Source organism: Sus scrofa, chromosome 18 (assembly GCF_054392235.1).
Source record: "Sus scrofa isolate SSC_HxYL_T2T_F1_AM1 chromosome 18, Sscrofa_HxYL_maternal_Yorkshire_Landrace_v2.0, whole genome shotgun sequence".
NCBI lineage: Eukaryota > Metazoa > Chordata > Mammalia > Artiodactyla > Suidae > Sus > Sus scrofa.
In genome coordinates, this window is record NC_139400.1 from 40,356,667 (window position 1) to 40,383,364 (window position 26,698).

Sequence of the window (26,698 nt, forward strand, 5' to 3'; positions counted from 1 at the left end):
AATTTTGGGTGAGCCATTTTAGGAATATTTTAAATGGTAGAAAATAGAAAGTTACATCAATTTTAAGGAAAAAAGTAAAAATTCTAGATATGAAAGTATGTGACTTACATACTTAGAGATTCCTTAAGAATACAGGAAGCATCCATACAAATAGAAACATGAAGTTGCTCTATTTAAAAATTCTTGAATGGCCACTTCAGGACTGCTATTCATTTCCAAGGCTAACTGGTGTGCGAATTGGGTCAAGAAAGCAATTTTCATTGAATATTATTGTCTAAAAAGGCAAATTACACTCTAGTGGCAGAATATGTAAAAAGAGGCCTTGGCATATTTATACCATAACTTGCAGAACTGGGAACAGCAACTTTTCCTGAAAAAATAGGAATTACATCTATCTATAATCTCTATCCATTTATTTTACACATATCCATACCATCTCATCAAATTATTTTAAATCTGTTTGAGAAAAGTAGTGGCCCACTACTTTTACTACAGTAGCAAAAGAGCCATATGCCCTTATATATTTATTAACCAAGGCAGGATCCAAGCTGCCTCTGTGACCTCACGGTAATGCCGGATCCTTAACCCACTAAGCGAGGCCAGGGATTGAACCTGCCTCCTCATGGATACTAGTCAGGTTCACTACCACTTAGCCACAACAGGAACTCCCTGTATTTGTATAATTTACTGCCATCAATTCATAGAAATTGGGAACTGTATACCTCATGAAACATAACCGAAGTGAGAATATAAGAAGTAACAGATACATATATGCATGACTCGGTCACTTTGCTGTACAGTAGAAATTGATAGAACACTGTAAATCGACTCTAATGGAAAAATAAAAAATCATAAATAAAGAAGTAACAGAAAACAAACTAATTACATCTGTGCCTTTACATCAGTCGTCTCTTGGTTATTTGCTCAATGGAAGGCAGTGGCTAATGAAAAACCACAGACAATCTATTGAGTGGGGTTGGGTCTATGGCCTTGTGCTTAGCAGCTGAATGGCTAAGTGTAACTTACTGCAAATGTGTTGTGAGGATGCCCATCACCAGAAGAGTGGCCACAGACACATAATTTTGTTTCTGGAAGCAATTCCTAGATTAAACAAAGAGAATCAGGAGTTGGCTTTTTTTTTTTTTTTTTCAATTTTAAGGCTTATGCTAAAAATGTACATTATCATTAAAGAAAATATTTTTTGGATTATGATCTTGGTAGCTCAACATTGACAAAACTATTCCATCCTTGTCTCACAGCATAAATTTTAAAAATAGGGGTAATTTGGCAGATACTAATTTGAATATCTGAACATATGAATTAACCATTCACCAAAAAGTTATTATCTACCATGATCCAAATTTAGGAACCTCACTTCTCATTTCTAAGCTAAAATCATGGCCCAATGTTAATAAATACTCCTATAGATTTAAGTGGTGCTGTGATTTTCGAGTATGAGATGGTATTTGTCCCTAAAACTTTCTTTTTGAAATAGTTGTTGACTTGTAGTCAACTATAACCAACACAAATGAACACAGATCCTTGTCTTGTCCTGAGATGTGAGAACAATCACAAGAATCCCTTTAAATAGATCACGTTGGCTCTGCATTACTGAATACAAATATTGCCATAAAACATATATTTAAGGCTATAGGGCCAAACTCCATAATCACTGTTAAAACCTGTTGAACTGTGTCATTTGTACTGAAAACTACTCTATACACTCAAATACACTCAGTTTGCATTTTTATCTGTAGAAGCAAAGTGATTATTTATTGATAAATGACATGGAATGTCATTTTTTACCTAAGTAGCATTAGACATTTCAAAAGATTTTGTCTGAAGGGCAAAAGGATTACACTGCATTTGAATAGACCATGTGACAACACATCCTTAGACTTCATGTATGATATGAAAGGATGATCCCCATTCATAAGATACACAAGGGAAATTACAAGTATATCAGAAAAGAAGAAAAGCAAGGAGGGATGTGGTAGGGGTGTCAGGGAGTATTTGTAGTGGTTTGATGCATGTAAATATTACATCTTATAAATAATTCTTTTAAAATACATATCTGAAGTTCAGGGGCTCTGTTTAAGAAACAGGTTGTATATGCTTTACATGACTATATGCCATTTTCTTCAAGATAAGAGCAACATTAATTCAAACAGAAAAAAAATGGCTTCCAAAATATTCTTTTCCTTCTGTTTCCTAAGAAGTATGTTGCCTGACGCTGGCAGATGAGGACTAGGAAAAAATGTTCAAGTTATATTTTACTGTCAGAATCCAACAAACACGTTTTCATCTAAATTATTTTGTCAACAGCCTTGTAGTACCCTTGCTAACCTTATTTGGCACCAGTGCATAATTAGATACACAGGGGTGTGACTCCAATTGGAGGTGTTGGCATTGTAGCACTCTGTGAAAATATTAACTATGAGGTTAACTCCAATTTTCTCTTCTTTAATTAAATGCACATGGTACTAATGAGGTAACCTACTGTTCCTTGATAGCACTAATTAGCTAAGAGGAGAGTACACTCTCACACTGCAATTTAAACCTAAAAATAAGGTTGAAATATGCTAATTGCAGGCAATTTAAAACAGTACAAGTTGAAGAACTAGTCATAATAAGAGAAACTGACTGCTTTACAGCTAGGCAGCTGTAACTTTGGTTAAAATCAAAACAAGCCACATGATTTTTGGACTGCTATTTAACAAGGTCATAAGCATCCTAAAAAAAAAAAGTGAAATGTTACTCTGTACCACAGCAATGAACCAGACTAGCAAAAAATCCTTGGATCGCCAATCCTCTACGTAAAACCCCAAATCAGTGCACATCAAAGAATGCCAAAGGTGCCATGACACTATGTATATTTAGTACTGAAAATGGAACTCCATAAATAAGCAACTTCACCTTAAGTTCTTTCAAGAGCACCCACATCAAATATTATAATGTATCTCCAATGTAAACAAAACATTGGAGGGTGCTGAATATTTGCCATCCCAATCACATGGTGTGAAGGGAAGATTCAGAGAGTATATCTCAGCATTTGAGAACTACACAAACAGGACATTTCCAGACAAGGTACGAGTACAATGATAAAAATACACAAAAGATGCTATCAAATAAAATAGTGTAGGTACCGCTGAAAGGATACATGTGCCAAATTATCAGAAGAATTTCATTATAAGAAGGAGATTTTCACTGCATTTCTTCTACAGATTACAACTTTGGTTTGGAAGGAGGCTGAAGCTTCACTGTAAGAGAGAATGTTCTCCATTCTTAGCTCAAATGACTCAGGAACAGAATTTCAGTAAATCTAAGTATAATCCAAACATATCTTCTTTGCTTCTCAAACATTTCCCAGATACTCTTTTAACTGATAATCACTGAGATAACGTTGACATAAAACCAGATTCTAAGGGACCTTCTGAATCCATGATGTATTTTTGTTAACCCAGAAACTTTGTTTAGCCAAAAGCGCTCATTGGCTAACGACGCCAAATCACTCTCGTAACTGTAGATAAAAACAAAGCGCCTTACAATGAAACTGTCATTCATCTATCCTTAGGGACAAGAGAGATAGGACTGCCCCACACTGAGAACTCCCAGTGACATTTCTACCCTGAAACTTGGCATGCAAAATTATAAGATATATACGGTTTAAACAATCAGGAGAGTTGAACAAGCAATAAAAATAAAGAGTTAAAAAGCAACATTTGTGAAAAGAGAAAGCCTAATCTTATGTTTACTGAAAAACAATACCTTAGGAAAAAAGCAAACCAACTGAAAGGCAAAGGCTTTTAAGTAACTCCCAAAGAATAATTCCCGGACTTAAAAGTATGTGAGAATAAACTGCACTGCCATTAGCCCGTCATCATGTCTCGCCAAATGGCTTGGTTGAAGAAACTGCTTTGAAAAAGCCACCCAGCTTCTTCTCCTGGCTGTCCTAGAGCTTTCTGCAACAGAAAGAGACAGAATGTTGGCAAGAGCCACTAATCAACCTCTGACCAAGCACGCTTGAACAGATCCATGAAGTTGTAAAGGAGTCGCAAGGCGAATGAAATCAGACAGTCATTTAGAAATGGGTCTCCTGGAGGCAACCTGACATATTCCAGCAAATCATAGGGAAATGCAATGTGAATGGATGTTTTAAGTGTTTGCATCTGTTTCAAATAAGCACCAAAGAACCTTTTAACAGTGAAAAGGCCAGAACAATGTCCTGGAAGAGGCTTTCAACATTAACTTCAGAAGGAATCTATTCTTCTGTTAAATACAGATCATTGTCATTTTCTGCTAAAACAATAAAGAGTAAATCATTCCGTGTTGGAAAAAAGCATACTAGCTCTGGAGACAGTCTGCCGGGGTTCAGATTCTGACATCACACTTACTAGGAGTGTGACCTTGAGCAAGTTAGCTCTCCTGGCCTCTCTCTCTAGAAAAGGGGTAACGAGTAACAATGTATGACAGGGTTATTAAGCACATTCATTTGTAAAGTACTTAGAACAGTGCTGGTACCCCAGTACTTAATGTTTATTAGCTAGGTACTTAATATTTATTAGCTATCACTATTGCTTCAGAACAATATTCATTTTTTTCAAATAAAACATTATTAAAGTTCTGTTATGTATAAAACACACTGTAAAGGATGCAAAAATTCCCAAGACATTCTATCTGCATTCAAACAGCTTTCAGTCTACTATTAGACTTCATGATACAAATCAAAGCCTTTTCCATATGAATAAAAAATATTTTTTCTCTTTAGAAACCTGGTGTGGCAAAGGAAGAAGTTAATAATGAGGGTGTTTGCATTCAGTGACAAGGCGAAGTGACTTCTAAGAAAGAATATAATTTTCTCAAAGTGGATAAAGGTGTATTTTTCATAAAAAAATAGGAAAGTCTTATATATCAATCTTCCCTAACAAATGAAAATGTTTTAAATTATAATTTTCCTTGAGACTGGCTGAAAACGTGCTCAAAATTTTCTTTAACATGTTTAAAACTAGTTTCTTATAAAATTCGGCATAAAATGATATCTGAACAGAAGAGTGGTCTATAGTTTAAAGGTGTACCTTTTTTTTTTCAAAGTGTTCTTGAAGGATGGGCACTCTTGACCTAGTACGAATAGAGAATAAAATGAAATGGTTGGCTGGCCTTTTTCCACTCCAATTGTTCTGTTTATTAGTTTGGTTGGCTGTTTTTAGACCACTCCTCACATCAGATGTCCCAGGGACAGTGTGGCCAGAGTTGTACCAAGATGATATATGGGGACTTTGCAATTTCAAATGACTTCATCCATCCCCAGCCCATCTCTGAAAAAGTTTAAAAGCTGCCTTGCCCTGATAGAGGGGCGTGAAGAAAAGAGGACTGACGGCTGAAAAATACTGTGCATATTTCATAAGATCAGTGGAGGTGTATATTGTTTGCATATTTCATAAGATCAGTGGAGGTGTATATTGTTTGAAGCAGGTGGTATACTATTTGGGTCAGTCAATGAAAAGTGGGGGGACCATGTAGCCCAGAAGACCAAATGAATAAAAGCACACACCCCAAGACTCTTCATTCTTCATTCTGAAAAAGCAGCAAGCCCACTTCTGTGGCACTAACTACAGAACCTATAGGATATTGAAGGGAATATGTGCAGTCATTAAAGAATCACTTTGTGGAGAAGGAACATAAAGCTAGGGAGCTGGAATTATTTACAAAAGGTTGTGCTTTTATTTATTTTTTAAGGCTGCTGTGCATCACATATCCAACTGTAGCAAGTTCTCAAACTTTAACCTGCAAAAGAATGGCTGGATAAACTGCTATAATTGAAAATTCAAGGCTATATTTCCAGGGATTCAGATTCAAAATATCTTGGAGTGAATATGCATTTTAACAAGCGCCTGGTGGTTTTGATTCAGCACTTCTATGATTATACTTTGAGAAATGTTGTCTTCTGTGTTCAGGATATTTGTGTAACAGGTAAGCTTTCATTCTTTAATTCTATTAGTCAATACTTTTTCAGCACCTACTGTGTATTATAAACTATATTAGCCATATGGATAGAAAAATGAATGAAAATTGTCCCTAGAGCCCAGAGGAGAGTGAGAAGAACAGCCTTGGAAACCAGGATACAGCTAAGTAAGTGTCATTTGTATCTTGAACCTCTTTGGCACTCTCTAGGTCAAGAATAGTCTGCTCAGGGAAAAAAAAATAATTTCATAAAATAAAATATGAGAAGTTAGGAAATCAGTTATACTGAAACTCAATTTTCAAAATATGGAAAAAGTCACATTTGTGAAATATTAATAAAAGTGCTTCTTTATTAATGCATTAAATAAATGACACAGAGACAGGTTTAATAACCACTATAATTTTTTATTTAAGCATAAATAATATTTCTAGATATTTTGGCCAACTTTAATGTGATATGAATGCAACTATAATTTTTATTGATGACAATGTCAGAGACACGGCTAGTACCACTGTGGTTTGTTACCTATATTCAAAATAGAAAAAAAAATATGTTTTAATTAGAAATGTAAATGAGAATACTCTTTTTCCTCCATTTATGTTCACAGAACTCCTGAACTCTATCAATGGATCCTAGGTTGAGACCCAACATTAGAGAGAAGTATAGTATTGAAGAGATAAAAAGTACAGTTCCATCATATTAGAAGAACATATTAAAAATGAATAGGAATTTGTTAATTGAAAAATACAGCAGTGGGAAGGAAGAAAGAGAAAATCCAAAAGATGTAGAATTGTGCTTGAGGAATGTGATCAAATGGGGATGGAAGGAATGTGGTATTGATGGGAAAGGGATGAGAGATAAGACCGGAAAGCTGGGACTATGCAAAGTTCTGCACATCAGACAAAGGGAATTTCTATCATGCCCCAACTCAAAGGGGGATAGCAGATTTTCTTTAAGGAGAAAAGCAAGAGGGTGTAGGTTTTAACTGGAATTGGGAGAAAGTGGTAGCTGGTAGCCATGGATGCCCAAAGTTTCACCGGCGTTAACTATAGTATAGGCTGAATCAATAGCAGTGAAAATGAGAAAAGGATACTCAATTTGAAGAAAAGCTAACATCTAAGGACTTGAAGACTCCCTGAGTGACAGCGTGAACCACTGAAGGAGAAGGAACACCAGAAGTAAACTGGGATGTCATAGCAAGGTAAGAGGATTCTAAAAGAAAAAAAAAAAAAAAGGACTAAAAGAGAATGTGTTTCATTTGAGAATATTACATTTGAGGTGGCTGCAAAACATCCAGATAGTTGTTTCTAGCAAGCATCTAAGTATAGTATAAGCTTTAAGTTCAGGAGAGAAGGCAAGATATATAAAAATCTGAGATCACCACCACATAAAGTGGATAAGTTCTGTCACTGAGATCATCTAAAGGAGTGATTCCCAACCTGTGCCAAGTGGTGGGATCACCTGAAGAGCTTTGAGTAAGTTCTAATGCTGGCCTCCAACGCCCGGTGCTTCTGATTCGGTGGAGCTCAGGCACCTCGGGTAATGCTCATGTACAGCCAGCGTTTAGCACCACTGAGAGAGTAACTGAATAGAAAAACTTCCTGAGGTTGTCAGTGATAGTCAAAAGAATGATTTCAGAACGCAATGGGGACAGAAACCAAACTATGTTATGCTAAACTGATGTTATGTCATGGAATGGAATGGAAGTTGAAGGGTAAACAATCCTTTCCAAAAGTTTGATGATAAAGAAAAGGGGAGGGCTAAGAAGATTGCCTGACGTAAAACAAAGGTTAATAATATAAGATTTTGTTTTGTGAGTGTTTTGTTTTTAAAGACAGGACAACTCACAGAGAAATGAGAGACTAAAGATATAGGAAAGCAGTTGTGAAGCTGATGAGACAAGGTGGTAGGAAGGGCTGGGCAGGGGCAGGTATCACGCATAGAAAGAGACGAAAGTCTTGGGAGAGAGGATCTCACTGGGACACAAAAGGCATAACAAGAGGTGCCAAAGTGAATGGGTTTCAGGAGTGGAGATGAGAGGCAGAGGGAATTCTTGCCTCATGGCCTCTAAGTTTTCTCTTCAAAGTAGGAAATGAAGTCACTGAGCAGAAGGGTTTGGTGTAGGATGTAGGAGCTTCAAGAGGGCAGCGAATGCAGGGAACTGGTGTGGGGAGAGGAAGAGTAAGGAGTTTAGAAACAGGTGAAATGGTTGCTAAACAGTGATGAAGGCTAAGCTGAAGTTGCAGACTCAATGCCGCTTGATATGATTTTCTGTAGGAATATTCAATTCAGTAGCTTTCTTGGGAGTAGGCAAGAAATGGAGAGTGAGGTCTGAGAGAACAATACGAAACAGTGCGAGTGTCTTTAATGTCATCATTCATCAAGGGGTAGAGGTGGATCAGGGAGACCCGTAGGTTGCTAGACATGCTGGTGGTGTGGAAGGAATGACAAGGAAGAATACTTATGATCAGAATGGGGTTCTTCAGGTCTATCATTTCAAATTGATATTTACTTATATGTTTGCTTTTTAGGGCTGCACCCACAGCATACAGAAGTTCCCAGGCTACGGGTTGAATTGGAGCTACAGCTGCTGGCCCACACCACAGCTACAGTAACTCGGGATCCGAGCCGCATCAGCAACCCACAACACAGCTCACGGCAATGCCACATCCTTAAGCCACTGAGCAAGGCCAGGGATTGAACTCGCGTCCTCATAGATCCTAGCTGGGTTCATTAACTGCGGAGCCATGAAGAGAACTCCTCAAATTGATTTTTAAAATGTGGTCCAAGAACATAGAGAATATTGTTGAAGGTATTATTAAAAGTTTATAATTTTATGCTTGTTTTTTTTATAGACCAGTACACATTTTTTTAAAATCGTATACTTCTGTTCCTTGGTAACCATGCCAAATTGTATCATTCACTGGTGACAAATTCAATATGAACATCTAAATTTATGAAATTAAATTAGGGGTTACTATTTCATTCATAAAATAAATATTTAAATTAAGATGTAGTTAAGATAGTATTTATTTAAACAAAAAGCCAACTCAATTAAAATAAACTTGATTTTTATGTAATCTTTAGTATAATTGTATGTTAGTGAATCTTCATGTACAAATGTGTTGCTCAGTGTTAGGCGTTATTTCTTTTAGTTCTCTATTGTCTTATGTTCCCTTTCTGCTGAAAGAATAGAATTCTTGGGGTTAAAAAAAAAAGGAAGAAAAAAAACAAAAAAACCAAAACTCTTGTCAAGACCATGCTACAATATTGCAGCAAACCAGCCCAGTTACTTCAGAGGAAATCTCTTGATTTTGCCTACGTGGCATCTGTTCCTCTTTTTGCTAATAATACCGAAGCTTTTCTTGAGGGGCCATCCCCATTCCGCACCCCAGCCTCTAAGGGTAGGTGGGTGACACAAACATGCCAATCAGATTCCCTCTTCCAGTAAGTGATTCTTGAGAATAATAAACAGGGATTCATCCAACCTAATGGTGGGACCCGAAAAAACCTGCCCAATGATCTTGCTCTGTTTCTTGTCCTTTCTGTGACCAGATATTTGTTTAGTTTTTCCTTGTCTTCTGTGAGCAACTTTGAAACTTTGAAAGATCTCACTTTTTAAAATTTTATGTGTATTTCTGTGATGTGAAACCAGAGACATATGCTAACGAGAATACTTTAAAATATTTCTTTCTTTTTTTTGTCTGTCTTTTTGCCTTTTCTAGGGCTGCTCCCACGGCATATGGAGGTTCCCAGGCTAGGGGTCTAATGGGATCTGTAGCCGCTGGCCTACACCAGAGCCACAGCAACGCGCGATCTGAGCCACATCTGTGACCTACACCACAGCTCACAGCAACGCCGGCTCCTTAACCCACTGAGCAAGGTCAGGGATCGAACCCGCAACCTCACGGTTCCTCCTCGGATTCATTAACCACTGAGCCACGACGGGAACTCCAAGAGAATACTTTAAAATATTTCAATCAATGATTTCATTGTCAAAATTAGAAACTTTGATAGATTTTAAGTTTGGGAGCAAATTTTAGGTTTTTATCTATCCTTAGGGAAAAAAGATGAAGCTGAAAGTCAAGATCTTGGCCACCACATATGTTACTGTTTGCAAAATCAAATGAAGTAACCACAAATTGCTGATATTATGTCAGCTTTATAAATACATCCCTTCCTCTCCCTAAGCTGTCAGCTTGTGTAATCAGACTATATTCGGCAAAGCACAGTTAAATAGGTAAAAATAGTAAAATAAAACATTAGTTTAAATCAAAAATATCAACAGCCGTACACAGTTTTTTAATGTATTGATTATTGAGGGCATAGTCTTTTAATTTTTATTATAATTTAAGATTATATATTCATTTGTTTTTCCTTGTTCAACAGACTCTAAATTAATTTTTTATTTTCTTCAAAAAAGAAAGGGTAGGTAAACATTAACAAGGAACAGTTAGTGATGGCTATTGTCTCAATCCAGATACCACATATCTGGAGGATTTGAGATTTGTAAGTACTTAATCAATTAAATCCACTGACATTCCAAAAATAAGATCCGACCCCCATTTCACAGCTTAAAAGTACTGAAGAATTAACAAAGATTTCAGAATAGAACAGTGTTGAAGTCAGATTTTTCGCCTTGTTTTTCATCAAACCCCTTCTTATTCACCTCAGAAAGCTGCCATCATAACTGGCACTAATTGGCACCCTTGTTAGAAGCCTCAGCAGAGGAGCCAAGAATAGAAAAGTTATGGACACCTCTCATCCACAGAGCCCAGCTGTCTGCAGAGGTGAGGCTGAGCTCAAGGATGGGGCAGATGACCTGGCTGCTGTCTGTGAAAAGGATAAGACCTATACCTGTTCACTGACTACACAGACAACTTGACTCTCCAGGGATGCTAATCAAGTATCTCTCATGCTCCTAAAGTCATTGAAAAACACAAGATGCCCATAGTGCTCCCACAAGCGATGCAGTTATTACATTTTAAGAGAGAAAGAAGACAGCAGTCAACAGACACTTCTGGCATGAGATAATCCTGCTGAGTACTGGTAGAATAGTCTATTTTTGCTTACTTGTTCTATGCTTGTTTGCTTTGTTCAAGAGCACATTTTAAGCTCTTCCAGGGACAAAATAAGGGAGGTGATTTCTCATGATCTGGAGAATGGAAGGTAAACTTTTAAATTATACAATAATTATTTAATAGATAAAACTGACAGATTCTATGCATGGGACTTCCTCCACCACTGGGTATACTGGGCAAGGGAGAGTAGCTTATGCTCACATAAGACACATAAGAAATATAGCTTTTAGTTTTCTGCTCTTTTCTATGTTGTAGTCAAAAGAAACATTTGCCTTGTTGCCTTAAAGAGGTTGCCTCTGGTTGTCTTAAAGAGGTTAGGTAAGGTAATATAAGGTTAGAGACCACTTTCTTTATGAAATGAGAAAGTACCGATCAGTGGATGATGCACAGGACATAAAGAGCTTGAATACGTTTTTTTTTTTTTTTGGCAATATGGAGGCTGTAGTTTGTCAGTATTTTGTTCACCACAGATTTAACGACCATCTCTTCAGTGTCACTTACCATAAAGGGTCAGACTCCATGTTTCATTTTGACTGCTGACTTCTTTTTAAGCTTCAACCTCCCTTCCCCCCTTGGCCCCACATCTGGACAAAAAGCTTGTGCATGCGCCTCCTCCTTCACCACTGGGGGGAAATTTAAAAGACCTGCTGGGAATGCCCGTCGTGGCTCAGCAGTAACAAACTGACTGGTATCCATGAGGATGCAGGTTCGATCCCTGGCCTTGCTCAGTGGGTTAAGGATCCAGTGTTGCCATGGGCTGTGATGTCGGTCACAGACACGACTTGGATCTGGTATTGCTGTGGCTATGGTGTTGGCCGGCAGCTGCAGCTCTGATTTGATCCCTAGCTTGGGAACTTCCATATGCTACAGGTATGGCCTTAAAAAGACAAAAAACCAAAAGAAAACAAACAAACAAACAAACAAAAACTTGCTGAATAGATATTCTCCCCACTCCCCAAGCCCACATCAAAGCCATTATGAAGATCCAGTACACTCCCTCTCCTGTCCCAAGTCAGCCTGGATCCACTTGTGCTCCAAAGGTTCTCCCCAGGAGTCTCTTGCAAATAGTATTTCTTGCAAATTCTCTTGGTGTTTGGTGCGTCCTCAAGCTTCAATATCTAAACTAAATTTGGGATGCGGGGAGGGGGAGGCCTCTCTCACTTCTGCAGGATACTACAGAAAGTTACTTACTAGCTTAAGAATTGGGACACAAGGTGAAGGAGGAGTCCCTAACCCAGAGAGTTTGTAGACAACTTGGGAAGACAAACTACTGGCGATGGGCATCATGGTAAGTGCAATGACAGGTGTGCACGGTTCTATGGAGCAGAGAGGAGGGGTATTACATAGCAGGAAAAGGATCTCACAGTAGGTGATAAAAAATGGACATCAGCATCAAATGAGTGTGTGGTGGGTGGAGCTGGGAATCTTACAAGACCAAAGAAGCCGCCTTTACGAAGGCTTGAAGGTACAGTTCATTCACAGAAACACTGACAGTCCAGCAAGGCCAGAAAAGAAAGTGCTAGGGAAGGGCGAGTAGCGGGGATAGAGACAGAAAGACAATCAGCAAAGTGGAGTTCCCGCTGTGGTGCAGTGGAAACAATCCGACTAGTAACCATGAGATTCGATCCCTGGCCCTGCTCAGTGGGTTAAGGATCCAGCGTTACCGTGAACTGTGGTGTAGGTCGCAGATGTGGCTCAGATAGAGCGTGGCTGTGGCTGTGGCATATCCTGGCAGCTGTAGATCCGATTTGACCCCTAGCCTGGGAACCTCCATAAGCTGCAGGTTTGGCCCTAAAAAAAGCAAAAAAAAAAAAAAAAAAAAGACAATCAGCAAGGTGGACTTTATATGTTTCAAATTTCTCATCATTACATGTGTACACCACATGCCTTTCCCATAATTGAAGGGTCAAATCCATAAAAAGCATTTCTGAGGTATTTAAAGCCATATTACTACAATCCCGCATTAGTTAACTGTGACCAATGCAGAAGGGCACAAGGTACTCTTTTAAATCTCAATGATAACAAGAAATAACTATTTTCCCAGGAATTCCCCCTCCTCTTTCTTCCAGTTGATTGGTTTCTTAGGATTTTACATGAATTTTATTCTTTAATATTCTTCCCCTATTTTTTAAGTACACTAGTAAATTATAGTATAAAGTCAGTTCGGTATCAAACTCCACTTGGAAAATTCTGCTTGTAAGAATACAGTATCCTAAAATTTAATTTATCTGAATTGTATCCCTAACAAGGTATAAAAATAATTTAACTTACATTTTGTATTACCAGGCAAAAATTAAGAAAATAATTTTACATAGCAATATATTTTCATCTTCAAGAAAGTGTTGTGGCAAACTAAATTGAAAAATTTAGAAAACACAAGATCTCAGTTCAATTTTATAATGCAGCAATAAGAGAAATGAAATGAACATTTTAAAATTTGGGATTCAGAAAAAAAAAGAATGATTTGCATTAGATTTAACTGGATACTGCCCCCTTTCTTTGCTATTTGGGGCATTCAGAATATAATTTCACAGATGATATATTTTTCTTAATGTGATTTTCAGACTACATCTAATGGAAAATGCCTGGTTAGGATTAAGAGACATAGTACAGATGTTAAACTACATTTGCATGCAATTATTTCTAAAACAAATGCCAGGGTACAAAGTCTATTGAAATGGCTTTCAGGATGGCTGGCACAATGTATTAAACCAGCTTCCAATCTCTGAGTAAGTCTATCTTCTGAATATTTCAACTCAGACACTGAGCACAGAATAAACCTTTGTTTTTTTTAACTTGAGGCATTGTCTAGGAATGTATGGATATAGGGTTAGAGCCCAAGGATTCAGGGTAGGGATTCAGCATTTTTTCAAGCAAAAGCTTTCCTTGCTCAATGTAAAAATTGCATTTTTATGTATTAGTATCAATTGTAGAAAAAAATAAAATTACTACAAAATAATATGTGGAATAAAACAGTAACAGATTAGGCATACTGTATAGCTTTCCACTTATTTTAGGGTCTTCTTTTCTTTAAAAAACAATAAAATACCTATAAAGTTATTAATATTTTGTTAGTAGAAATCTCACTTCATTGATGGTCTTATAGCAATATACTGTGAAGCATCAAAGTTTAAGCAAGAAACTCCTATTCGAAGTATATCTAAAATGCATCTGACACCACCTTTATTAGAAATATCAAAAGCAGTGAGTGGTATGACCAAAAGGAAGCATTCAGCGCTTCACTTACACAAGACACTGCAACTTTACAGAGGCACTAACCCTAGATGTTCTTGGAGTTTGTGGATTGATCAAGACCTTCACCTACCTTTGGGCAATCTTTCTCAAGAGAGTGCATTTTCAGACTAGGGCTTGAACCAATGAATGAAGCATGAGGAGTCACTTCCATATGTATTCTGTATCAAAACAGAACACAGTATCCTACTTTCATCCGTCCAAATTCAGAAAGTACCAGCATCTCTTTTACTGCATGCTTTACTCCTTAGGGGGGAGCAATCAGATCATGGTCACCCCTAGGAATTTAAGAGGTGACTGAAGGATGTGGCAGCTCCTTTTCTGATCCCTGCAGGGCAAGCAGCAGCAGCCCTTGGATCAGCTACTTTTTATCCAGTGTTGGTCTCAGTTGCAGCTCCCTTTCTTGCCAATAATGATAAATGATAGACGCTTTAACAAGGAATAGAGACTGCAAGCTGCACACACAGAAGCTTATCCTGTTGGTATCTCTGATTTTGATTTGCCCCCCATCAGCCTTTTTCCCCTCCTGACTATGATGTGAGGTAGAGAGAAAACCTGAAGGAAGAAGCCCCATTATTAAAAAGTAACACTTTTTCCAACAGAAAATCTCTTACCATTTGACATTAACACTCATGATGCTAAGAAAACCTCCCGTAGGGATCCAGGACTGCCACTCACATTTTTTTTTTGCCATATCAAAAGATTATTTCACACATTCTTGGGTAAACATCTAACTTCATTACCAAGTCCCATTGCCTTCTCAACTGTGCTTCCCAACAGGTGGAGATGATGGGGTACAGGAGACGAAGGAACAAGGGAAGTCAGTGTCAGAATCCCCCTAGGAGGACTGGTGATGGAGACTCCACCCCCACCCATCCCTCCAATCTCATCCCTCCAATCCCTTCCCTTCAGCACCACAGTTTTATCTGAACCACAAATTGATCCAGATTTGACACCGTGAAGGCTTTTAAGAGAAGGCACTTTTCACATTTAATAATTCATCAGCCCCCTTATTTTGATCATGTTTTCCAAAAACTCAAAATTGGAGATATTTTAAAGAGCAATTCAGAGGCTGTAAGCTATCAGTAATTAATGGCAAGGTAAAAGGACCAAGAATGGTAATCAGACTGACTTGAATACACATCCTAGCTCCAACCAGCAGCTACATGACTTTAGATAATGTAATGTAACCTTTTTAAGTGGTTTCCTATTCTGTGAAATAAAGTTTAAGCATAAATACATTACCAGGTATACAAAGTAAGCCCTGAATATGTGCTGGCCAAGTGAAATTAAAACATAAACGCCTTAGGACTTTCCTTTTCTTTTTTTTTTTTAGAGAAAGAGGCACTGGAAAAGAATGGGAACGTGAGAAATGTGGTTTCTCTAACATCTCTGGTTGACTCCTCAGCCGTCCTTTTCAGTGGCCTAGTCATTTACATCGTATTTAGATATAATGGCCAACACACGTGTCACTAAGATGCAGAGGAGACCAGCTAGGGACTAAGATAAAGCCCTTTTTTGGGCATGTCTGTGTCATGACATTGGGCAAGTACAAAAGCTTACACAGATACATGAACGAACCAGTAGTAAAAGGAAGCTCTGTATTCAGAAAACATGGTTTAGAATACCAAAATTTGTGTTTAAACATTTTTTTAAATATTAAAATAAAATTGAAGGTACTAGATTCTATGGGGTAAGACTACTATTAAAATATACTGCAATTTTCCCAAAGAACATATTCCTTGGGAGTTTAGATCTTTAAAGATGGAGAGCTGAGTTCTGAGTTAGAAAAGATGGAAGCAGATCGAAAGCTTTCATAGTAATCAGTACACATCACAATAAGAAAACAGTAGCCTAGTGCCAGAACAAACTCAACCTTAAACAAAACCACCATGACTATATATGAACCAAAAGTAATACACAACTGCCATTTTTTAATGTGTGAAAGAGTTTGCTAGGAAAGAAAATGTCAAATTGTAGAACTGTGTTACTGTCTATTAGAAATTATTCATTTCTAAGCCAGGACCAAGTTTCCATTACCCAATAGCTGCTCTCAAGGATGAAGCTAATTTACATATAAAATAGGAGTACAGTCTACTCTTTAAAAGCACAATGGTAAACACACCAATTTGACAATTACATTAATATGAGTATTTGCATAATCTGTCTCCCACACCTGTTCTTAATTTGAAGCAGCTGCAGGACAAATCATATCACACTGATCTCAGTGGGTATGTGTTTGTTTCAAACAATAATGCATGTACTTAATTTTTTGAAGATTTTTTTATATGTTTCTGGACTTTTAAAAATTGGTAAAAGTTTTGTAGAATCCTTAATATTTATTTCATTACTATTCATTAGTGGAATAAGTATAACATCGGATAATGCTATCGCTCACATTTTGGCCTCCTGTGTTACTGATATATGATAATACTGATTTTTATCTCTGGAGTTATTTTTCTTAAAGAATATGTATTTGCATGGGAAAAGATTAAAAGGAATAATGAAAATATAGCTAGAAAACTTCAATAAGAAATAGAATCAAAGAATCAAGAGCAAACAGATTAATAACCACACAAAATCTGCAAATAATCTAGAAGTGTGTTCGTAGCTCAGATGACTGGGTCCTATTTATGTTTTAACAATCATATACCAGAAGTTAACAAGCAGAAATTTACTTTCATCATTTAAAGGATCCAGCTCGTGTTTGTGGGCATCTACATGCTCAGTGCAATCAAAAAGGAAGTCAGTTTATTACTATTACATATTCTTCTACTTCATGTATATAAATCATTCAGCTAGATTCCAACTGGTGAAATATAAAACACCCAAGTAATCTGTCAACAAAGCTATCTCTCTCTAATCTTCCGTTATGAATGGGAAATGAAGCTAGAGCTTTCTGAAGATGCTATTTATTTCTGAAAAATGAATGAGAACATTCATGGTAATGAACGGGAGCAATCAACAAAACCTATCTGTGTATTTATATGCTGTTGACATCTGAAGAGGTAAACACTGATTGGATGAATTCTTGGTTCAGTATTTCATTCAGAATTTTGTTTTTAAAGTGCTTTCATTCTATACGAAAGAAATTAATTGCAGCTTACCTTTCTATTACATTTTCATGCACATTATTTAGCAAGCCTCACCATATATAAGAGAAAACTGAGAGTCAGAAGAATTTTGTGATTTGCACAAATTCTCACAATGCAATGTTCAGGTATTCGGACCCCAGCTCTATACTCCTTCCCACAACTCATGGACACTGATTTGAATGAATAATAACTATTACGGTAAATAAATAACAGCAAACATTTTTACTAATGAAAGAGTTTAACGCTTTTTTTTTCCAACTTGACAGTATCTGAAATATATCAACTCACACCTTCAAATACACTAGAAAACACTGTTTCAAAAGTGACCACTATAAAAGAGAAATATTTTCTATTTAGATAAATAGATTGCAAATTCTTACTAAGAACCAAGACTAGTTACTGAGAATATAAAAATAATTTTTATTACTACATAATTTAGACAATAAAGCCAAGTTATAGTGATTGTGAGAGAAGCAATTTTCACAGTCGTGACCTCTATATAATTATATTTCTAAATATTCCTTATTTTATTTTTCTTCATTAGAAACCTTCGAGATATACAATTGAGCACAAGGGAAAAGTACTCTTAACAGAGAAGCTGGCATGTCATGGGGCATGTAGAACATAATGGAATGGAAACTATATTTGTATGTGATGAATACGCACATTGCGTGATGTTCCGACAACAAGTTTCACCGTTTCTCTGAATATCAGAATATTTTAACCTAAGTAAATGAGTACTACTTTTCCAAATTTTAAAACAATCTTATTTTTATTTTTTGCTACTAAGGTTAAAAACTAACTCATTATCAAAGTTAAAAGCTTTTTGACATGTAGTATAGAAGGTTAATTTTTTGGTAAATGTAAGCTGCTATAAAGGTATGCTACAGGTATGCTATAAAAAGGTATACTATAGGTATAGTATAGGTATACTATAAATGTATATACATCTGCTAAAATTAAAACATTAGGATCATAAATTTTGAGAGCTAGAGGCTGAGTCAAATCCTCTCAGGTGACAGAAAAGGGAAATGAAGCTCTACTACCGAACCGCCCCCCCCAAAGTCCTAGAGTGAGTGAGTGCTAGAGTTAATCCTGGAACCTAGAGCTTCTCCCATAACCACAGAGCCGGGTCTATTTCCTTTACAGCAAAGCATAAAGCAGACAATGACAGGTCATTTACAAACATATTTATTCATGCTTTCCTATGGTCCTGAACCAAGCTATACTCCAAGGACTGAATATACAAATGAATCTTATGTTTAAAAAGAAACTACAAAATATAAAACTGCATTTATTTCTAGATTAGTATGATGATGCCACATGGATACACGCATATAATGCTGGCAAACACATATACATTTGTATTAACATCACTGAGAGGTTGGAATTTCGGTGGATTTTAGTCCTTCATATTTTTCTGTGTTGCCTGAATTATTTTTGCTAGCACACATTGCTTTGATAATCCCTCAGAATAAGGCTACTTGCAAACATTAACTCTTAAAAACCTATGACATGAAGATTCAGCATTTAAGTACTCTTGTTAGTCTTCTTAAAACAGATAATTTACATTTTTGCCTTCGTATCAGAAATATGGAAAAAAACAAATGCCTACTACCTTGGCATGATGATTTCTTTTGAAGGTGAAATTATTAAAACATTCTTTCCCCTTTTCTGCTTTTCAATCTGGGTTAAGCCCTCTTTGTGATTGGCTTTCCCATTCTCCCTTTAACCACCTCTATCATATTACTTGTTAGCTTTAGACTTGTTTCCACACTTCAGTATCCCTCTTAGACTATGGAACTCTGTCCTAAGCAAATTTTAAAGAACCACAAACAAAGCCTCAGGAGGCACAAACACGAAGAAAATCTTACTCTGTTCAGTCTATATGTGATGGCTGATTCACTAAACACTTGGGGGAAAAAAAGCCCAATTTATTCCATAAAAAGCCATAACTGTCAAGCAAGTTTTTTTTTTTTTTTTAACCTTAAACCATTGAGTTTTGTTTAAAATGGCTTAGAAAAACGGTTATTATCCTGAATTTTTATCTAGCCAGATTGCCAACTCCCTGAGGATAGGAACATCTTTGAATCCCCTATGGTACCTGGTGTCTGCTTAGCAAAGTGTCTAACACACTGAGGGCATTTAGTCATGTGTCTTTGATGGATTGATTGACTGAGGATGTAAATTCTAATACATGGAAATACTGTAAACCAGTTCTGAAATCTGCTAGGTTTTTTTAGATTGTAGTTTTTTTCACTAGAGCATGGTAATTATTTGTTTCACATGAAATTCCATAAAGTAGGCTTTCAATTTATTTCTACATTACTCCTGAACTCTCTTTTCATTAAATATCTCCTTGAATAGAAGAGTAAGCAAAAAGTGGAGGGTGGGGGAGAAAATACATTAGCCAACCTCTGATCTGGGCTAGCAGTGTTGGAAATCAGTGAAGGAAATGCCAAGTAACATAAATAACTACATCAATTGCTTAAGTACTCACTTCTGATGTGGTTCTTAAGAAGCAGGCCTAAGTCCAAGAACAGGCGTTTCTTTTAAAACAATTTGTATTTGGCATGACATTGTGAATCAGTGCTACTTGGATTCTTTAGTGATGGCGATATACACCTTAGCACTGAGAAACACATTTAACAATCCTTCACCAGAAACTCAGTATTTCACGCACATTGCCAGTACCCAAGGGTCTTTGTTACTGTACATATATGCATCTCTGTATTTCATTGTTTTGTTTTGTTTTAGGGCCGCACATGCGGCATATGGAAGTTCCCAGGCTAGATAGGGGTCGAGTCAGCCGCAGCTGCCATCTTACGCCACAGCCACAGCACCACAGGATCAGAGCGGTGTCTGTAACCTACATCGCAGCTCAAGGCAATGCTGGATCCTTAGCCCACTGAACGAGGCCAGGGATCGAACTCCTACATTTCAAAGATTGATGTCGGTGTTCTAATATTTAACAAATGGGTTGCAAAATGAGGCCTGAGGGCCAGAGTGTGAGAAGAGGGGAGGGAGAAAGGAAAAGAAAGAAAGAGAGATGGAGAAAGAGATTTGGAGAAGCAGAGGAATGAGTACTTTCTTCTGAGGGTGAGTGAGCTGTCAGGGACCATATATTTCCTAGTCCTGCCCTGCACCTAGTCCACCCTTTACCCACCTGAACTGACAAGGCAGTAGTTTGTTCTTTGCGGTCTAACATTATATAAAATGTCTATTACAAATGAATATTAGAAATAAAACTAAAAGAAACCACATACAGGAAGAGCTGATTAAAAAAATAGGTAGACAAATCTTAAATGTACACAATTTACTACAGGAGAATAAAAGCAATGATTTGGCTTTCTTCCTAAATTTATTATGAATTTCTTTAAAGTTCATTACAATTTCCTTTGTTTGAAAGATAAAATCCAATTTCACTAATTCCATAAATCACACATTTTAAGAAGATGGACTCTGTTCATTTTAATTTTATTCTGGGTAATTACTAGAAAGCATGTAAGACCTATTAGAGAAGGTGGGATTATTAACAATTATTATGCCTTTACAGTATCGCAGATCCAAACCGATGACTAATTCTTATTCTCATTGAGCCCTGGATGAAGTGATGGCAAATACTCATAAGAAGAATCCTGTTTTGGTTGGGCAGAGTCACACACAGCATAGGGACCTCCCATTCTGATTCCCCAGGATGGGCATTCTTCCACTAGATGGGCAGCCTTCCACCAGACTGGCAGCTTTCACAGAATGAGAAACGTCTGCCCATTCTGTCCTTCTGCCGGTCCTGAAACTGAGAAATACTGAAGAAATGATTCACTCATTTCAAATATAAAGGGTGGTGGGAAAAAAAAAATGATCTGGGAACCAGACACAACTGCCGTCTTCTCCTGGATTCTTGGGGAAGTGACTGAAATTTTCTGGCTCTCTAAGTCCTCACAGGCAAAATGGGGGGCTTACCTGGAGGTAAAAGAACCAATCATGGGCAAAGTACCTGGCACCTAGAACACAGCAGGAACTCATATCTGTCAGTGGTGACAGACGAGAGGGAGAGCAGGAAGGGTTTCCTTAAAACTTCTAGATGCCCCACAAAGTAACTATATTTCAGAGTAGCTGCCTATAATACTAATTACTGTGGGAAATACAGAAAAAGTATGGAATAGGTCTTTTATTTTCACTGTAGCTGGAATGAGAGTGAGGGCGTTTTTGTACTTTCTAGCACTAGGTAATAGTCAAGTGAAAAAAAAATTTCTGACTTGTTTAAATTTTCCCTGGACTATTTTTTTTTCACTATCCTTCAAAAACACTTGTTTCTCCACTTGCAAAATATGCATATGCTTCACTTACGTAAAATTTTCAGTGTTTGTTCCACTCATATGTATGTTCAGTTGTGGTGCCTCCCCAGTGTTGCCAAGCTTCAGTAGCAATTTCCTGGAGGGAAAGTATCAACTCTGCTTGGTTTACTTTGCATTGTGCTCTACCTACATACACAGAGTCTTTAATAGCATGTTAGTTGTAATTAAAAATATTAAACCTTAGAATGAAGTCCTATAACTAACTGACTTTTAATCATATTAATATATAGAATTGTGTCTTTCTAAAATTTTCTAGGAAAAAAAAAAAGCCCTCTGGAATTTCTTGTCACTAAACTATCTCAAGTCATAAAATCTTTTTTCCTTGGAGTTCCCGTCATGTCTCAGTGGTCAATGAACCTGAGTGGTATCCATGAGGACGTGGGTTCAACCTCTGGCCTCGCTCAGTGGATTAAGGATCCAAAGTTGTCATGGCTGTGGTGCAGACCGGCAGCTGTAGCTCCAATTACAACCCTAGCCTGGGAACCTCCATATCCCATAGATGTGGCCCTAAAAAGACACACACACACAAATCTTTTTTCTTACAGCAGAAATCCAGACAAAGCTTTCCTTGAAAAAGACACATGTACCCACATGTTCATTGCAGCACTATTCACCACAGCTAAGACATGGAAATAACCCAAATGTCCATCCACAAATGATTGGATTAGGAAGATGTGGTATATATACACAATGGACTACTACTCATCCATAAAAAAGAACAAAATAATGCCATTTACAGAAACATGGATGGAACTAGACTCTCACACTGAGTGAAGTAAATCAGAAAGAGAAAGACAAATACCATATGACATCACTTATATCTGGAATCTAATATGCAGCACAAATGAACCTTTCCACAGAAAAGGAAATCATGGACTTGGAGAATGACTTGTGGTGGACAAGGGGGAGGGTGAGGGAGTGGGATGGATAGGGTGCTTGGGGTTAACAGATGCAGACTATTGCCTTTGCAATGGATTAGCAGTGAGATCCTGCTGTGTAGCACTGGGAACTATGTCTGGTCACTTTTATTTTATTTTATTTTATTTTATTTTATTTTATTTTATTTTTTTCCCCCTGTACAGCCTGGGGATCAAGTTGCTCTTACATGTATACATTTTTTTCCCACCCTTTGTTCTGTTGCAATATGAGTATCTAGACATAGTTCTCAATGCTACTCAGCAGGATCTCCTTTTAAATCTATTCTAAGTTGTATCTGATAACCCCAAGCTCCCCATCCCTCCCACTCCCTCCCTCTCCCATCGGGCAGCCACAAGTCTATTTTCCAAGTCCATGATTTTCTTTTCTGTGGAGATGTTCATTTGTGCTGGATATTAGATTCCAGTTATAAGTGATATCATATGGTATTTGTCTTTGTCTTTCTGACTCATTTCACTCAGTATGAGTTTCTAGTTCCATCCATGTTGCTGCAAATGGCATTATGTCATTCTTTTTTATGGCTGAGAGGTATTCCATTGTGTATATATAACACATCTTCCTAATCCATTCATCTGTGGATGGACATTTGGGTTGTTTCCATGTCCTGGCTACTGTGAATAGTGCTGCAATGAACATGCGGGTGCATGTGTCTCTTTTAAGCAGAGTTTTGTCCAGATAGATGCCCAAGAGTGGGATTGCGGGGTCATATGGAAGTTCTATGTATAGATTTCTAAGGTATCTCCAAACTGTTCTCCATAGTGGCTGTACGAGTCTGGTCACTTTTGAAGGAGCATAACAAAGTGAGAAAAAAGAATGTATACATTTATGTGCAACTGGGTCACCATGCTGTACAGTATAAAATTTACAGAACACTGTAAACCAGCTATAATGGAAAAAAAAATCCATATATATAAGAAATGTTCCCTCACTGCAACCTATTGAAAGTCAGGTCTCAACACAAGGGTTTGTTTTTCAATAATAAAATAAAAAAACCTCTTTTCACAGATTCCTTAGGCCCCATGAGTTGGTACCAATAGCTATGGTAAACTATCATTGGCAGGTGTTGTTAAGATGCCTATCTCAAAACTGTATGGCAAAACTTCTCAAAAGTTATCTACCAAAAGGACCCAAATGTTTGACAAAGTACCTGGTTAAATATAATCAGCTTCACAGACTTAGCTGAAGCAATGAGTGTTCATGGGATATTGTTCAGGCCACAGAAGTGGAAAGAGAATCCAGTGTATAGGGCTTCTAGGAAAATTTGTCATTAAAATGGAAGTGTTTAAGCTGGCTTATACTTATTTTTATTTTTCCTTCCCCTTTTTTCTATATGGAGCATTAATATGATGCCTAGAGGAGGGGCAACACTTTTGTGACCATGAAGACAGAGGGTATTCAGGGGCAGGGCAGGAAGCTGAAAGAAACATTGGACTTTTGTGTCATCCTTGAGCAACTGTACCAGTTAAATCTGGATTTCCTGTCTATGGAGTTCATGTTTCACAAGAAAAAATAAATCTATATCCCTCAATAGAGCAGCTGATAAATTTACTTCACAGTAAATTTAGATAGCGTTTTAGTGGAAATATACAAAATCCACATGGCTAAAGTAATAGATATAATTAGTTCATAAAAATTAAACAGCAATAAATTATGTAGAAATTATAGTTCCCTGATAATATTTGAGAAATAATCACATCTCATTTGTAATCCTAAACATTTCCAATATCATTTTATTAAGTTCCCTAGTTCCTTCTAGTTTCCTAGTAAAAGTCATTATTGATATTTAGTGATGTTAGAAGCACGACTAGTACAGAATAACGAAGCAGTACATCTTGTTCAAAAGAGACAGACTAAATAAGGGGTAAAGGGCTTATTGTAAGCAACATATTTATATCTAATAAAATTCATAAATCAGAAGACAGAATCAGGAAAGAAAATGTTTTGGTAAAGATAAAAGGAGAAATAATTCACTGTTATTGTTCAGTAAGTATATTATATGTATCTACCCAGGAAAAGGAATCAGTGGAAGTATTATTCACAAACAGACTGCCTAATTAGAGCAAAGACAAGATATATTAGTAATATTGAGAGAAGGGTGGGTAACACAGTCTGAATCAGGTCTTCCAATGATATTTGTGTCTGCTTACATGTTTCTTTCTGTAAGATACAGAGACGCTGATAAATACCACACCTTCATACTTGTCTCATCAAGTTCAACGGAAGTGATACATTTGACTTTTTATGACAAGAAGGAACAATTCAATTTGCTTAATTCAATTTTGCAGAGATGTATTTAGCATTTACCGTGTGCCAAGTATTACATTAGAAATAAAACATAACCTCTGACCTCTGACCTCTAAGGGTTTAGAGTCTGAGACTAGCTAGAGAAGTAGTTGAATATATACTTTAACAAAATATGGTATACTCTACCTTTGTAACTAGTACATATAGAATAATGAAATAAAAGTATGATACAGCTTCTAGAAATACACATGAGTGAGGGATTATTAGTCAGACGAGACTCAAGGGAGAAGGGTCTTGAAGTTTGTGTAAAAAAGTTTGGCACCCAGATAAGAGAGGATAGGGCTGACCTTCAAAACAGATGGAGAAATAGGAAAAAATAAGTGTCAAAAGTCCTTTATTTTGTTCTTTTTCTTTTTCCCTTCCCTGTGGCATAGGGAAGTTCCCAGCCTGGGGGTCGAATCAGAGCTGCAGCTGCTGCCCTATGCCACAACCCAGAAACAGCAGGTCCAAGCTGCATCTGTGACCTATGCCACAGCTTGTGACATCACTCTATCCTTAATGCACTGAGTGAGGCCAGTGATTGAACCCGCATCCTCATGGATACTAGTGGTGTTCTTAACCCACTGAAGCACAATTGGGACAATGGGAACTTCCCAAAAGTTATTTTCTTGTGTTTTTGTTTTTTGTTTTTTGTTTTTTTTTTTGCTTTACAGGGCCACACCTATGGCATATGGAGGTTCCCAGGCTAGGGGTCCAATTGGAGCTACAGCTGCCGGCCTATACCAAAGCCACAGCAACTCAGAATCTGAGCCATGTATGAGACCTACACCACAGCTCACACCAACGCCAGATCCTTAACCCACTGAGTGAGGCCAGGGATCAAACCCACAACCTCATGGTTCCTAGTCGGATTAGTTTCCGCTGCGCCATGATGGGAACTCCCCAAAAATTCTTATATTTCATGGTACCCTGCAGAGTGCCTAGTATGTAAGAAGAAAACTATGAACATTTATGAATGAATGAACAAATAAATAGCATGTTCAGTAACCAGTAAGGTTTAAATCATGGTTATAAAGTAACAGGTGTATGAGGATTTATAGCCTTTTGTGCCACACGGAGATGCTGAAAAATAGTGATTTTCACATATGGCCAAGGAGTATAGCCCTTACAGATTAGAAGGGTTTACTGCTAGACTATAGAATTGAATTAGGAAAAGGTGATAAAAACATTGAACAAGTGTGGGGAGAGACAAGTTGATCTAGGTTGAGATACCCTAGCAAGTAATTGAAAAAAACCACATCTGGAGTCTAGGGTTATAGATGAGCAGTAGTCTACAGACTACATACCTGTGCAAAATGTACTATGTACCAGACACTGGGAGTGTGAAGATGAGTAAGACAGCCCCAGCCTTCAAGGAGCTTAGAGTAATTATGATTCAGTGTGATACATGCAAAAAATAGAAGTATATATAAGACAGAAATAATATACAGATAGGAATAAATAATTCTACATTGTGTGTATATGGTAGGTGGGGGTCTCAAAGGGGTCTTCACAGAATACCTGACAATGATCATTTAGAAGCATCACAAAAGTTTTCCAGATGGAAAGACAGAGAATGGCATATTGACAAAAGGGAAGGGTAAGGTCACCTGCATGGAGACATACAGCAGTTTTGGAGGAACTCTAAGAAGTTTGACACAGCTGCTCATATAACATGTAAAAGTAGGTGAACAATGAGATCAGCATGAAGGGCCACTGTACTAGACAGAT

The 26,698-nt window shown here is 37.3% G+C and overlaps 1 protein-coding gene and 2 long non-coding RNA genes across 43 annotated transcripts in view; 1 reads left to right on the forward strand and 2 right to left on the reverse strand.

Annotated features, from left to right (window-relative positions):
• Window positions 1-26,698, reverse strand: part of FOXP2 (forkhead box P2) — a 549,648-nt gene that overhangs the window by 119,329 nt on the left and 403,621 nt on the right. For 18 of the 41 annotated variants that reach the window (XR_014833057.1, XM_085004667.1, XM_085004690.1 and 15 more), the window contains one exon: window positions 1,027-1,101. Coding sequence is in view for 12 of the 18 variants with exons in the window: in XM_085004667.1 (XP_084860793.1) it covers window positions 1,027-1,101 (75 nt within the window). In the remaining 6 variants the exon portion in view is untranslated. 41 annotated transcript variants of the gene reach the window in all.
• Window positions 5,415-15,682, forward strand: LOC146394998 (uncharacterized). The gene is made up of 2 exons (XR_014834226.1): window positions 5,415-9,710; window positions 12,827-15,682. It is a non-coding gene; the product is annotated as an uncharacterized LOC146394998 (long non-coding RNA).
• Window positions 15,613-25,994, reverse strand: LOC146394999 (uncharacterized). The gene is made up of 2 exons (XR_014834227.1): window positions 23,803-25,994; window positions 15,613-22,354 (listed from the first exon to the last, which is right to left on the reverse strand). It is a non-coding gene; the product is annotated as an uncharacterized LOC146394999 (long non-coding RNA).